At 54.1% G+C, this 13,549-nt stretch overlaps 7 protein-coding genes across 7 annotated transcripts; 2 read left to right on the top strand and 5 right to left on the bottom strand.

Moving 5' to 3' along the window:
• Nucleotides 1-1,312: 1,312 nt before the first annotated feature.
• LAP3 (bleomycin hydrolase) lies at nt 1,313-2,881 on the bottom strand (the record flags this gene model as incomplete). Its single annotated transcript, XM_064840172.1, has 2 exons — nt 1,313-1,945; nt 2,000-2,881. The coding sequence occupies 2 exons, from the start codon at nt 2,879-2,881 to the stop codon at nt 1,313-1,315; spliced, it is 1,515 nt and encodes a 504-aa protein (XP_064692052.1).
• Nucleotides 2,882-3,667: 786 nt separating this feature from the next.
• LTS14_007479 (uncharacterized protein) lies at nt 3,668-4,537 on the top strand (the record flags this gene model as incomplete). Its single annotated transcript, XM_064840171.1, has 1 exon — nt 3,668-4,537. One exon carries the CDS (start codon nt 3,668-3,670, stop codon nt 4,535-4,537), a length of 870 nt encoding a protein of 289 aa, XP_064692051.1.
• A 454-nt stretch (nt 4,538-4,991) lies between these two features.
• LTS14_007478 (uncharacterized protein) lies at nt 4,992-7,109 on the bottom strand (the record flags this gene model as incomplete). The annotated part of the gene is made up of 5 exons (XM_064840170.1): nt 4,992-5,779; nt 5,830-5,906; nt 5,965-6,146; nt 6,202-6,281; nt 6,338-7,109. 5 exons carry the CDS (start codon nt 7,107-7,109, stop codon nt 4,992-4,994), a joined length of 1,899 nt encoding a protein of 632 aa, XP_064692050.1.
• Nucleotides 7,110-7,780: 671 nt separating this feature from the next.
• On the bottom strand, nt 7,781-9,094 carry LTS14_007477 (uncharacterized protein; the record flags this gene model as incomplete). The annotated part of the gene is made up of 4 exons (XM_064840169.1): nt 7,781-8,100; nt 8,159-8,406; nt 8,463-8,662; nt 8,729-9,094. 4 exons carry the CDS (start codon nt 9,092-9,094, stop codon nt 7,781-7,783), a joined length of 1,134 nt encoding a protein of 377 aa, XP_064692049.1.
• Nucleotides 9,095-9,918: 824 nt separating this feature from the next.
• On the bottom strand, nt 9,919-10,731 carry LTS14_007476 (uncharacterized protein; the record flags this gene model as incomplete). The annotated part of the gene is made up of 1 exon (XM_064840168.1): nt 9,919-10,731. The coding sequence occupies one exon, from the start codon at nt 10,729-10,731 to the stop codon at nt 9,919-9,921; it is 813 nt and encodes a 270-aa protein (XP_064692048.1).
• Nucleotides 10,732-11,097: 366 nt separating this feature from the next.
• LTS14_007475 (uncharacterized protein) lies at nt 11,098-12,118 on the bottom strand (the record flags this gene model as incomplete). The annotated part of the gene is made up of 2 exons (XM_064840167.1): nt 11,098-12,014; nt 12,073-12,118. The coding sequence occupies 2 exons, from the start codon at nt 12,116-12,118 to the stop codon at nt 11,098-11,100; spliced, it is 963 nt and encodes a 320-aa protein (XP_064692047.1).
• A 274-nt stretch (nt 12,119-12,392) lies between these two features.
• RPS0 (structural constituent of ribosome) lies at nt 12,393-13,377 on the top strand (the record flags this gene model as incomplete). The annotated part of the gene is made up of 2 exons (XM_064840166.1): nt 12,393-12,562; nt 12,627-13,377. The coding sequence occupies 2 exons, from the start codon at nt 12,393-12,395 to the stop codon at nt 13,375-13,377; spliced, it is 921 nt and encodes a 306-aa protein (XP_064692046.1).
• Between the last annotated feature and the right edge of the window lie 172 nt (nt 13,378-13,549).

The raw sequence follows: 13,549 nt of genomic DNA, 5'->3' as shown, positions 1-13,549 counted from the left end.
TTTGAATTGACGGAAGAATATGTGCGGGGTGGCGCTAGTCCTGAGTCTTTCGAACAGCCTTTCGTGCCCACCTGCCCGAGGTCTTGCTGAGCTGACGATATGGGGTAGGATATATTCGTGGAAGTGCATGAGGTTGCCGAACAAGCTGTACATCGGCATGGTTCCGATACATTGATACGGCGGACAGTTACTTTTGTACAGGCCTGATGGAACGCTCATGCTGACCAGCGCCCGGTCGTGTCCATTTCTTGGTGCCTCTCGCGTATGCTTGCTGATGCTGCCATCACGCTTTCAAGCTTTTGTCTCAAGATCATCTTTTGTCGTACCATCACAAAGGCGCGGTTAAGCCTCCTGGCGAGTCTTGGCCAGGTGAGGTAAGGCTGGGCGCCAGATCTCCAGGACGTTGGTGAGCATGTGCGAGACGAGTACGTTCTCACCTGATTGCACTGCCCGGGTTTCGGCTGGTCAAGGCAAGCACGAAGGAGGCATGAGGACTCTACCGTGAGCATCATAAGACGGCCATGATTAGGCAGAATGGCAGATAGGCGAGTCCCTTTGGTAGCGCAACCAGACCGGTTGCATGCGCCTCATCACAGGGTTCACCAACAATCCGCAATCCTACATACTCCCTATATTTTACTCCTGCGAACAAATCAACGCAATCGGTGGCCCCTTCAATCGGCTCTTCATCTTCACCTCCATAACTCCTGATGCCACTGCGAAGTCTTGAAGACGGTGAAAGCCATAATTCCTTGGATGAAGGTCTGGCGAGAGTTTGACCAGATGGTTGCCCACATCAGCCAAGTTGACGTAATCGTCTTCGTAGACAATACTTCTAATGACAGCGAATGGACATGGCAGTACAAACCATGATTCCGTCAAATGTCATGACTGCAGTAATGAGTGGCCGAACACTTCGCGAAGACGAATGAGCGACATACCGCTTCCGTGGCAGTTCCACATTTCCGGTCTTGCGTGCTTTCAGCCTTCGAGCAGAAGCCGAGCACGCACCCCTGAGATCAGGTAATCAACTGCGCAATTCACTCCTATACTGTGACCGTGAATGCTGGAGCTGCCTCCCACGAGGTGGTACTTCCCAGATATGCCTGTCAGGCTCTACGCTCCGAACGGCAGGGATTTAGGCTGTTGGACGCGTATCCTGGGACTGGCGAATGGGAGCTCCAATGGTCGTTTTAGCTGCACATCAAACGCCACAAGAAACTGTTCCCGTCTGCCGAAGTCAACAGCTTCTCATTACCGGCCGTCAAAATCGTGATACAGGTATTGCATACTCGTAGCATCCGCTCAATACCTACGCCAACGCACCCATAGGATCCCATAGTGGTAACACCTTCGCCTCCTGCTTTAGTACATCTCTGACATCCTTAGCCACAACCTCAGGATCAACGACAGCCTGATAGCAGAACTCATCCATCCACCGATCACTCATAACAAAATACCCATCCGTCCCAGCACTTTCACTCCAACTGTTCTCGACTCGCCACCTGACAGGCTTGCCCTCGCTGTCGATATGGACAGCGGTAAGAACCATAGCGTGCGTCATTTGGCTCTCACCTGTCAACAAGCGTTCAGCTTTTGACATACCCAGCTTGATGTTGAAGCCTAGCTCGTAGTCCACGAGATCAGTATCCATGATCCCTTTGGAGGAATCAGATTGCTTTCCTACGTCCGAGCCGAAGAAGATGGGAAGGCCTTTCTTCAACATCGCTACGCAAGCTTCCTTCAGCACAATCTTATCGACGTTGATATAGGTGATTGGTCGTCCATCCCAGACGTTGCCTAAATGATCGACGGTCAAGAGACGATTATACTCATTTCGTGGGTCGTTGACTAGCGAGATGAACTTCTTCACGTCTGCCGAAGCAGCAAAGTCGAGTGGTGTGAGGGATGTTTTGTGATATTTGTGCTTGGAGTCGTAGTATTCCTGTTTCATTGTAAGTGCAACCCTTTCCGGGCGAATTCGCTGGAAGGCACTTACCCAGGTGAACTTCTCATCTTTGCAAGGGGGTGGACCAAGACACAATGTCAAGATTCGCACAACGTCCTGCATCATAACCTCCTTCGCATCTGCTATCTGTGCCACACTCGCTCCTCCCTTCTTCATCTTCCGTAGCTTCAGTCCGTCCTCCCGTAACTTCGTCGTCACCAATCGATCCATGGTCGAGCTATTCATGGCGTTCCAACTATCTGGGTACACTGTCTGCGGTACTATGCCATATTTGCTCACGAGATTTACAATCATATCCCATTGTCCTCCGTCGCCTACGGGACTCGCCATTAGCGCTGATACGAGCCGGCCATCTACTGCTTCCTTTTCTGCTGTTGAGAGTATGGATTCAAGGAAATAATTTGCCTTCTCGACCTTGTCCCAGAAAAACAGATATGCTTGGCTGAGTTCGAAGGCCTGGATGTCATACTTCTTCTGGATGGCGATGCGAAAGACATTCGTAGCGGCAAAGATCCAGCATCGGCCACTGGAGCGCTGGTTCGTTACTGGACTTCCCTCGTGTGGAATGGTTATGTTGAAGTATTGAGTGTCTTTGAGGATTGCGGAGGGTATCTCAAGGACAGCGGAAGGGTTCGCAGTGCTGAGGGCGGAGAGACCAAGACGGTTCTTGGGGTCTTTGAGAAGTTCGTGGACGTATTGTTCTGTTTTGGCTGCGCTGACATTGGCGGCATTATGGGCCAGAACGGAGCCGGCGGCTGTTGGTGAGGTGTGAGCGATACGGACGGCGTCGAACTTTTCGTCCAAACTTTGGGTGGGAGTGAACGATCGATGTCGCTGCTGTTGTGGTTGTCGACGAGTCATCGGCTGCTGTGCCGGCGATGGGAGTACAAGCGTGCTCTCTGTATTACCCATGGCGTATGTTTGATTGGGGAGGATACCGAGAGGAGACAGAACGGTGAGAGAGCGAAGATGACCGGGCACTTGTGATGTAGTACCCTGCTCGTGGCCATCAATGTCAATATACCTTCCCACTTGGGAAGGTGGATCTGGTCGCGTGAGCTTGAGCATAGACCACCATCAGCGATAGACGATAAGCGAACGCGTCGTCGCCGTCCGTGTCGCTGCCATCATCACGCCTTTGCGCCCCTGGACGATATGCCAATCCTCCATCCGCCAGTGGGTAAGTTGGCTACGATCTATGAACGCTCCTCTTGATGCTCGGCAGTCGACACCAGCCGGAAGATCCTGTTAACCTCTCGTGGTGTTCGCCACATATCTACGATTGCCACCATATCGAATGGTGTGGGTGAACAGGAGCCTGCACATGGACGGCACGTGAATCAAGGCATCCACTCAAAGGATTCCTTGGATCTCCAATAACGCAATTTGCAATATCTTGGGACTTCGCCGCATCGTCTCACAGAGCGTCAAAGCGTGCCTGCAGCCGTTGTGGCGCCTGCTTGGCGATTCATCGACATCTTTTAAATCGATCTTTGTATGTTCTTCGACCCGGGGGACTTTTGATCGCTAGTAGTGTAGTACTCCAAGAAAGAAACACGACATGATGAGCAGGATCTCAGGATGGCTATGTTTGGCACAGCTGCTAATCTTGTCCTTCTGTAAGCACGACGAATCTGTTAGGATGCACATGACTCTACTAAAACGCCACCAGCCGTACAAGCAGTCCACACACAAAACATGGCCTGGTGCAATACAATTCCCAATGCGGGCATCTCCTTACAGAACTCCTCTTCAAGCGGTCTCAGCTTCAGTATCGTGACCATGGGCGCCTCAATAGCCTACGGCCTCCTCTCCGCAGACGCCAACGGCTTCCGCCTCGGCCTTCAAGATCTCCTTCGAGCCAACGGCACTCAAACAACGATGGTCGGCACCCAGTGGTCCGGCAACATGACCGATAACCACCACGAGGCCTATCCAGGCGTGAAGATTTCCGAACTCAACAATTTGACTTATCATTCTGGCGTGTATGACATGGCACCTAATGTCATTCTCATTAATGTGGGTACTAACGACTGCTGGTGGGTTCAAGGCGAGAATGGGACGGGTGCTGCAACGCGGTATAGCTACCTCCTCGACAGTATCAGCGCCAGAGCGCCTGGTGCGCTTGTGCTTCCTTCTACTCTGATACCCAGCACGAACCCTACGCAAGACCAATGCATACGCGATGTCAATTCAGCTCTACGTCCTGTAGTGGAAGTTGCGGCTGGCAAGGGCCAACATGCACGATTAGTGGAGATGTACGATGTGGTCCCTCTGGATCAGATGGCGGAGGATGGTACGCATCCGACTGATCTCGGGTATCAGTTGATGGCGCGGCAGTGGTACGAGGCTATATATAATGCTACGCAAGCGTTGTGTCCGAAGGAGGATTTCGTGGCTGAAGCGGCGGCTTCTGCTTCTGCTGCTGCGGCGTCCGCAGCGGCGACAAGTAGTGCGGCAAATCCATCCAGCTCATCTTCGAAGACGGTCTCGGCGGCAACCACACTCTCGCTGCAGAAAACTTTGTGGCTTCTGATGGGTGTGGCAACGTGGGTAATCATCGCCTGATCTAGGTTGCTTCTACAACTATCTTGCGGACGAGTAGAGTAAATCTCCGATGGTACTCCCGGTCTCTTCACTTGTTAAATGGCTGGATCCGGGAGGTCTTCATATCGAACCTCCGGGCAAGGCCCTCATAAGATGTTCGACGGAGATACAATGAGCTGAAGCATCGAAGCCTGCAGGATTCGGGCTAACACGATGTTCGTCTCTGTCAAGACACGAGCAAGCGATACTTCGCCAAGCTCCATGTTACTCACCCGCGGTTCCGAGCCTTGCGGTGGACAGAGTAAGACCATGTGGTGTGCTCAACGCGGGGATGCTCCTCGCTTGCGAGCCCACGATGGTAGCCAAGTAGAGGTGGAGCAAAATGCATAGAGTATCATATCTGCAATGTGTACACAATCTACGTGATTCCTGCCGTCATGATCACATGCTGTCCAGTGCCTAATATGAATAGCATCTAAGTGCTCTTGGGATAGGAGATGAACATCTGATTGAAGTCATTCCTAACCGCCCAAGTGTTATTCGCAGTATTATGAGTCAGATTCGTCATCTTGACCTGTCCATTCTGCAAGAAACCCGATTCCACTGTGTTCCCAGCGACAGGTCGCGTGAGCTTGTTAGCGCCAGCCGCAACACTAAAGTTCGCCAGACTGATCTCAAGAGGATTGCGGGTGGCGACGGTCGGGAGACCGAAGTACTCTGCGTCCACCCGGTTCTTGGTGATTTGCAGCTCGAAGTAACCACGGTAGTATCCCTCATTCCACTGGAGCTCCGAATTGTCACGGACCAGCAGGGAGGACTGGTTGTTGGCGCTCTTGATAGTGCCACCGAAGCCCGAGGAGGTGACAGCCGTGCCGGCGAATTCGACACCTACTGCGCCTTCGCCGGTCTTGGGGTTGTATTTGTGCTCCTCAAGCCATACCAAATCGCTGACCCAGTTGGCATGGGAGTCACCAGCCAACATGACATTGTTGTTGATGCCATGCTCGTACATGGCGTGGAAAGTGCGGTTTCGATTGGCTTGGTAGCCATCCCACTGGTCTTCGTTGTATGGGTTCTCAAAGGTGCCGAACCAGGACGAGATGTTGACGCGGGAGAAGACGATCTGGTTGCCGATGATACGCCAGGCGGCGCCGCGGTCTTGGGAGTCGATCAGTTGACGATAGAACCAATTCTCTTGCTGAGAGCCCATGAGCGAGCGGCTGGCGTCGTTGCGGATTTCGTAGAGGTAGTCGGTGTTCCAGGCTGTTAGTGCGTTAGCAAGATTCGACAAGGTAGGGTTAAAGTGCGCGTACTGAGGTCAGTGATTGAGCGGTCGTAGTTGCGAGTATCGAGCATGATCAGGTCGAACAGCTTGCCCATCTTGAAGTCCCTGTCATGGCGAGTTAGTGACCGACCCGCCCATATAGTAAAGATTTTGTACCACTCACCTCCAGATTCGGAGGTTGTCGTCCATGGAGACTTGTCGCAGAGGCATCCATTCGAAGTAAGCTCGGACAGCGTTCATCTTCCTCTGATCAACGGAAACGCCACCGAAGTGCAGGAAGGAGTCTTCAGTGTTGTTCATGGCGCTAAAGCCATCTCTGTAGCCATTGTTGGCTTGCTCATGGTCCTGAGTAGACATGTCAGCAGTCGGTTGATGTCTCGAAGGTACGTGGCACACTTACATCCCAGACAGGGATCCAAGCGAACTGTTGGTGGGAGAGAAGCAGGTCGAGATCTGTTCGGTACTGGGCGATACGAGTGCCTGTGTCGGATGACTGTCAGTGGAGAATCCAAGCGTGGTCATTTTGGTGAGCGTACGGTAGTCATAAAGCGTCGTGAGAGCACGGCTGGGATTGGTAGCTCTGGGGTCCCGGCCGAGCACGCCGGTCGAAGACTCGTAGATGTAATCACCAAGATGGAGAACAAAGTCTACACTGTCCTTGCGGGCAGGGTTGCCATACGCATTGAAGTAGCCGTTCGGGTAGTTGGAGCAAGAGTACACGGCGAGTCCGATCTTGGATACATCATCATCTGGGTGTGGTGCACTCTTCGTGCGGCCGATGGGAGACTTATTGGACGTTCCGCATTGCGTGAACTGGTAGTAGTATGTAGTCAATGGGCGAAGACCGCCCGCTTCGACCTTGACCGTGAAGTCGATGTCCGAGGTTGTATATGCCGTGCCCTTGCTCACGATCTTGGTGACATTCTTGTCGCTCGCAATGGCCCAGTTAAGGCAGACCCGGTGCTTGGAGGCACGAATGTACTCTTCCGTCTCGTGGCTGTACAATGGGACGTAACCGCTGACTGTGACATTCGAGCGGTCGCTGGCGAGGCTTGGGGCGAGACGGGTCCATAGTATCACAGAGTAGGAGTACGGGTCGCCTGAAGCTACTCCATGAGTGAAGTTGAGCTGGCTGTCCGTGAAGTTGACAGCTTGGCGGGCCTCGAGGGACGTTCGCTTGTGGATCTTCGGGACATCGAGACCGAGGGCGTTGTGGTGGAGGGATGGACTGCGGTAGTTGAGATTGCCTTCCCAGCTGGCAGAGGCTGAGACGGCCAAAGCGGCCACGGTGAGGAGAGAAGATAGCATAGTCACAAAAGAGCTGCGATACCTACCTCGTGCTGAGTCGCGAGGCCCAACCCTACCTTCAGATTACACTTATAGCGTCGCAAGACATTATTGCTTCTCTTGCAGCCTGGTGAGCTTTTCGGTCTGTCACTGCTTGGCCTGATCATCGTGCATCGAGCATATCCTCGTGGCCGTGTATAACTTTTGGTTCAGCCTCCAATGGTTCCTTGCATCCTGAGAGCATGTTCTTCGACCTGTGGGAAGCGTGCTGATTATGCTGATGCGGATTGGATCGACGGTGGTGAGGTTCCTGCAGGCCAAGATGAGGCCAAGACAGGTACCCCAATTGGTCTACTTGGCATTGATCGGACCTGCCTGAATGGGATGAGTGTAGCAACAGGCCATGAAGGTCAGGCCCGTGTTGGTATGTGGACGACCAGAAGTGCAGCACCGTGGAAGAAGGCATCCAGGCGCAAGGCGAAGTCGTAAAAAGTTGGCGGGTTGCGGCGTTTCAAGCACGAAGTTCCACTGCATACGAGGAACGAGGAATAACTACACCTTCCATTACAATACATTCTTCCCAGTAATATCCGGAAGTCAATTTATGCATGCAGGGCTACGCAACCGCTACGTTGTCGCCCTTCTCAGTAGACCAGCGCTGCTCTACTACCCGCTCATCTCCAACACGGAATTCACAACCCCTGCTCCTTCAAGAGCCCAAGCATGTGCGCGAAAGCCTCTCCAGAAGCATAATGGTTATTGATACAATGCCCGCTGGTCGGGACGATATAACCCTCTCCAACTTCAGCGTCAGGATAAAATGTCTTTACGGCACCTATCGTAGGATCTGCAGTCCTCGAGCAGTCTCCCGAGCAGAAAGTAAAGTCATACTGTCCGAGCACGACTTGCACGGGTTTCGTGTGGCCCTTGGCAGACGCAAGGACAAGGCCTGAAGTGATTACGTCGGCGAGTGAGAAGGTGGAACCTGCTATGGGAAGTTGCTGCTCGAATACTGGAACTCGGTCAGTAGGTAGCCTCAGATGGGAGAGTGGGCACTGTCTAGAACTTACATCTGGTGTCGTAGTATGGATAGCGGTAATGTACCATCAGCGACGCTGCATTGGGGTTCGTCAAATAGCCATCGGGAAGATCGCCGAACCTTGCAGGATCCACATCTCTTGCTACTGTGGCGTCGCCGGCCAATACGCTCTGAGCCACATGTGTGAGGTCTGAGCCGAATCCTGTGAGGATCGCAGCGTCGCCGACGTTAGGGTACTTTACGTCGTGACCGATCTGTATGAAGGAGCCGTGGGAGTGTCTGTAGCACTGTGATCAGATGATTGATTACTGATTTCATCTCAGCCTGATACTTACCCAACGCAAGCAACCTTGCTAAAGTGGTGCGATCCGTACATGTCCGTCTTCAATGCACCAACTAGCGCAGCAAGAACCTCAACATGCACAAACGATTGTACGATACTCGGATCAGGAAGGTCCGATCCGCCGAGACCGAGTCTATCATACATGAGAGTGGCATGGCAGGCTTCGGCAGCAGCATTCACATAGCTGTAGTTCTGCGCAACATCTCAGTACGTATGATCGAGACCAAGACCGTGTGTGAGGGCTTGGACCGTCTTTACCTCAGAGGTGCTCTTGGTAGGCAGGCAGAGCTGGACAGCTATCTTGAACGGACCTGTCACTGCGGCGGTGCCGTTGGTGTGATCCGCAGTCCACGTAGAGTTGATCTGTAGTGCTTCTCGCAAGATGCCCGAGATTTCGTATTGGGAGGCTGTTGTCGAGCCTGAGAAGACCAGATCGGTGGCGTTGACGGTGACAGTGGCATCGCCAGTCGTGCAGATGGCATTGCCGCCATACGAATGTCGCAAGCCGGTCTGCTTGAAGGAGGTGACTTCTGACTTGGTAGCTTCAGAGGCGAACGTCAATGGACTTTGTGATGCGAGGCCTAGCAAAGCCGTGGGGAATAGCTGCGAGATCTGCATGGTCATGGAGGGAGGTTTAGACACCGATGCGGGCCTCTTAAGTGCGAGAAGGAGTACGAGATGTGATAGCGTGAAGTCCTCTTACACACACATTCGCCTACGTTATATGCTGCATGATCGATATCGACCCAGTCGTGCTTCGACTGCTCTTGGACACTCCTCCCCTGGCAGGCGAAGGCTTACAGTGCATCCACATTGATGACCCCGTCGAACTATGACTCGCATGGCATAGGGTCAAGCACGCTTCATTGTCCGGCGGAGAGCTTGATGGTGGCAGTGCCGATGTGATTATTAATCTTTCTATCATGTCTTCTAATGGGAAGGAAGCAGAACTGATCGAAAGGGACAAACGGCTGGATACTGCTGAACCGATTTGGGCAATAGTAGTGATCTGTCAAGCCGTTCGATACCATATCTGGCCAGGCTGATACAAGATTGCTCTAAAGAACTTCGACATCTGTCCTTCAAACCACCTTCATGTCTGGTGTCGAAGTCCTCGGCGCTGCCTGCAGGTTGAAGCCTTTTAAGATTGCTCACATTCGCCCCTTCTCACTGGTCTTGTCGAGATCTGGTCGCGGAGTCCCCCCAACCGCCCGGGCTCTGGCCTGAACAGTGTCGAGCACTTCTGCCTTGTGAGGCTTTCCGCAAACCATGCCATGCCAGATGTAGAAGGACGAGCGAATCTACGGACGTGCAGTCCAGATCACATTCGTGTCTATTGGCACGACAGCATGTCCATCGACCATGTGTTGCGAAGGAGAGAATTGAGTGATTGTGGTGGCCTGTCAACACTTCATTCCAGATGTGTAGCCGAGTAAACAGCGTCTCCATCACTGCGTAACCGGCATTCGCAAGATCTTCCGACTGCACGAAGCCGCTTGCTCAGCGTCGTCAGGCTTCGGCGCCGTAACCACAATCTCAGGCACTGTACCAACCACATCCGCCCCAGTATTTAGAAGCAGTGGTCTAGGCGGCAACATCGGCGGACCCTCCATCTCATACACCGGCGACCCCGGCGCCGAAACAGCCAAAACAGGCGACTCAACCCTGTCCCCCTCTCCCCCATTCTCCACCGCCCCACCAAACCCCTCGATCGACCTCGAAATCCCCAAAGCCCTCCTCCAAACGCCCTTTCGCCCCGTCCCCGGCAGACTCCTATCCACCACATTCTCCCCCCCAACCTCCGCCGTCAACTTGCCCGCCACCTCCCCAACAACCATACTCGCAGCAGTAGTCCCCGCATCGATCCCCGCATCCAGGACACTCTGCACCGGAATCGCGCCCATCAGCCCCTCAACAGCCGGGCCTCCGATCCCCATCGTAGCCCCCGATATAGCGAGTGGAATCAAAAAATCCCGTTTCGTTTGCCGATGGCTGGGTAGACCGCGCGATTCGAGCTCAGCATGAATCATCTCTAACCTCCTCTTCGCCACCTTCCGTCTCCGCAGCCCGATGGCGCTTCCGACTAGACTCAGACCGGCGGTGGCGGGGGCTTCGATGGCACCTAGTGTAGCTCCTATAGCTCCCGAGTGCGTGGCGCGGACGTTGTGGATGTCGTCTTTCAGTAGTTTCTCATCGGGAAGCCTGGAGATGCGGTCTGCGAAGTCGGATTCGGAGAGGTGGAAGAAGTCTTTGAGGGTCATTTTGTACACTTCTCGCCTTGTTCACCGGGTAGGAATTTGTGGCGTTTCGATGAGGGGGTGGAAATGGTGGTGGTGGGCAGTAGTGCTAGATTGGCAAGGTCGATCCTGAGTGTTATGCTGAAATGATCAGAGCAGAGTAGTGGTGTACCGACATCATCGCACTCTGTTGGGAACGGCAAGCGCGACGCCTGGAGAGATATCGATAATGGCAGGTGCGACCCCTTGTCATAATCTTGTAATTTCAAACGTTCATACCATAGCCGACAGGCCCAGCACACGCAGCAACATTGGCTTGAAAGGTTTCGGGCAAGATACACACCACACATGCCCTCCGCAATGCAAGAAATATCAATGCCAGGAAATTTCTTACAAACTAATCTCCCCCTTCCAAGTCCCCTCCGTCAGCCCCAACATCTCAATACAATGCTGCCACCTCGACCCCCCCTTATCACTCCTCTGCAAATACCTCAACAACTTCTGCCGTCTATGCACCAGTAATCTCAAATTCCTCTTATTCACCTTGTCCATCCTGCCCCTCCCTTGCAAGAACTCGGACAATGTGCGGATCTTGGCGGTGAGAATAGCGATTTGAACTTCACTACTCCCCGTATCCGGCCCTACACGCGGGATCACCCACCCTTGATCGGCTTTCTCCTCCTCGACTTTCGCGATGGGAGCGTCGGGACGGGAGACGCTGGTGAGGTGGTTGTCGGTGGCGTGGCGGCCGAAGGTGGAGATGCAGCGTTGGATGTTCACTCTTCTCCTGTCTTCTGAGCTGCCGAGGGTGAGGCTCGAGATGCGTTTGAGGGCTTCGGAGGCGGTGGCTTGGTCTTCTTCGCGTTGTTGCTGCTGCTGGGATTCGGTGGTGTAATCGTTATCGTAGTCGCGGGGGTCGTCGGGGTGGAGGGTGAAGAGTTTCTCGCTGTGTTTGATTTCGGCGTCGATTTCTTGCTGGGTGAGGAAGAAGTTGCGGCGTTGGGTGGAGTCTGTAGGTGCGGTGTGGCGAGGTTGATCTTCTGACGCGGTAGATCTAGTGGCGGTGTCGAAGGAGCGGAGGAAGGGGGTCTCGATGCCCAGCACAGCGTTGCCAAGACTGGCTGCCCTCTCCTCCTTTAATACTGTCCGCCGGCTGAGGTTTGCAGCTTTTCGCGCTTTCGCTTGGGCAATGGCGTAGGGGTCATGTGTTCGGCGATGCTGGGCCGCTTTCGAGGCTTGCGCGGAGGCGGAGACTGAGGATGGGACGGAGGAGGTGAAGCTGCGGGTGTAGATGCATGTGTAGGACGCTGTATAAGATTAGTATACATTTATTACATGTATTATACAGGGATTAGATATGCATACTCGCATCAGCCCGAAGGCATTGGGGGACTGGTAGTCGTGGCGGCATTGTGGTGATGATACACTTCTACACTGCACTTCCACTCGCATGTTCACGACATTCACTCCCGCGGCCGCTGGTCTGAACAGGAATGGCTTAGTTCTATGCTGGACATGAGGCTGAAGATAAGATAAGCAGGGGAAGAGCCGGCGCACGCTTGACGCTTCACGAATTTCACGAATTTCACCCGCACTACTGAGCTACACACGAAATCTAGTCTTCCCTTTCGCGAAACACCCTCAATAATAATCCTTTCTCGACACTGCCAACAAACACCGCAAAGATGGCCGCCAAGAACCTTCCCCCCGCGTTCAATGCCACGTCGCAAGACATCGAGATGCTTCTCTCCGCCCAATGCCACATCGGCAGCAAGAACTTGCAGGTGCACATGGAGCCATATCTGTGGAAGACACGCCCGGATGGCATCAACGTCCTGAACATTGGCAAGACTTGGTATGGCTCCCCCTCCTCTCCTCAACCCCGTCGCACCTTCCTCCTCGCTAATTTTCTGAAACAGGGAGAAGATCGTCCTCGCCGCCCGCATCCTCGTCACCATCGACAACCCCGCCGACATCGCCGTCATCTCCGCCCGCCCCTACGGCCAACGCGCCGTGCTCAAGTTCGCCGCCCACACCGGTGCCTCGGCCATCGCCGGTCGCTTCACCCCCGGTAACTTCACCAACTACATCACCCGCTCCTTCAAGGAACCCCGCATCATCGTCGTCACCGACCCGCGCACCGACGCCCAAGCCATCAAGGAGGCCTCGTACGTCAACATCCCCGTCATCGCCCTCTGCGACACCGACTCCCCGACCGAGTACGTGGATGTGGCCATCCCGACCAACAACAAGGGTCGTCACGCCATCGGTCTGATCTGGTGGATGTTGGCCCGTGAGGTCCTGCGTCTTCGTGGCACCCTCGCTTCCCGCGAAGCCGAGTGGGATGTCATGACGGATCTGTACTTTTACCGCGACCCCGAGGCGGAGGAGAACAAGGATGCTTCCGACCAGCCGGAAGAGAAGGTCCCCGGTGTGGACGAGGCTGGCCCGGGCGCAGTCGAGTCCGGCTTCAACAACGAGTGGGAGGTCTCGGGTGCCGGTGCCGGTGCTTTCACCGCTGGTACGAATACCGCCGGTGGTCAGGCGGCTAGCACATGGGATGCCGAGGGTGCTGATTGGGCTGCTGCTTCCGCGCCGGTGGAGACGGGTAACCAGGGCTGGAGCGAGCAGCCTGGTGCTCAGCCTGCTGCTCCCGAGACGAACTGGTAGACAGTCTCTCGCTTGTTCGCAGACAGCAAGGCATCAATCTTTACTACGACAGTGTTTTAAGGCGGAGGTCATACTCAGAGGGTACGGGCGCTTTATGAGGGAAAGATACCTTGCATGCATCGTATGTATGTCAAAGGGGAAAGCCCTGTGCTCGTGCTTTCGCCATGCTTAG

The sequence above is a fragment of the Recurvomyces mirabilis genome, assembly GCF_035927965.1.
Source record: "Recurvomyces mirabilis strain CCFEE 5264 chromosome Unknown scaffold_21, whole genome shotgun sequence".
Classification (NCBI taxonomy): domain Eukaryota; kingdom Fungi; phylum Ascomycota; class Dothideomycetes; order Mycosphaerellales; family Teratosphaeriaceae; genus Recurvomyces; species Recurvomyces mirabilis.
The sequence above is the reverse complement of the archived record's forward strand: the minus strand, read 5'-3'. Positions and strand labels throughout refer to the sequence as shown.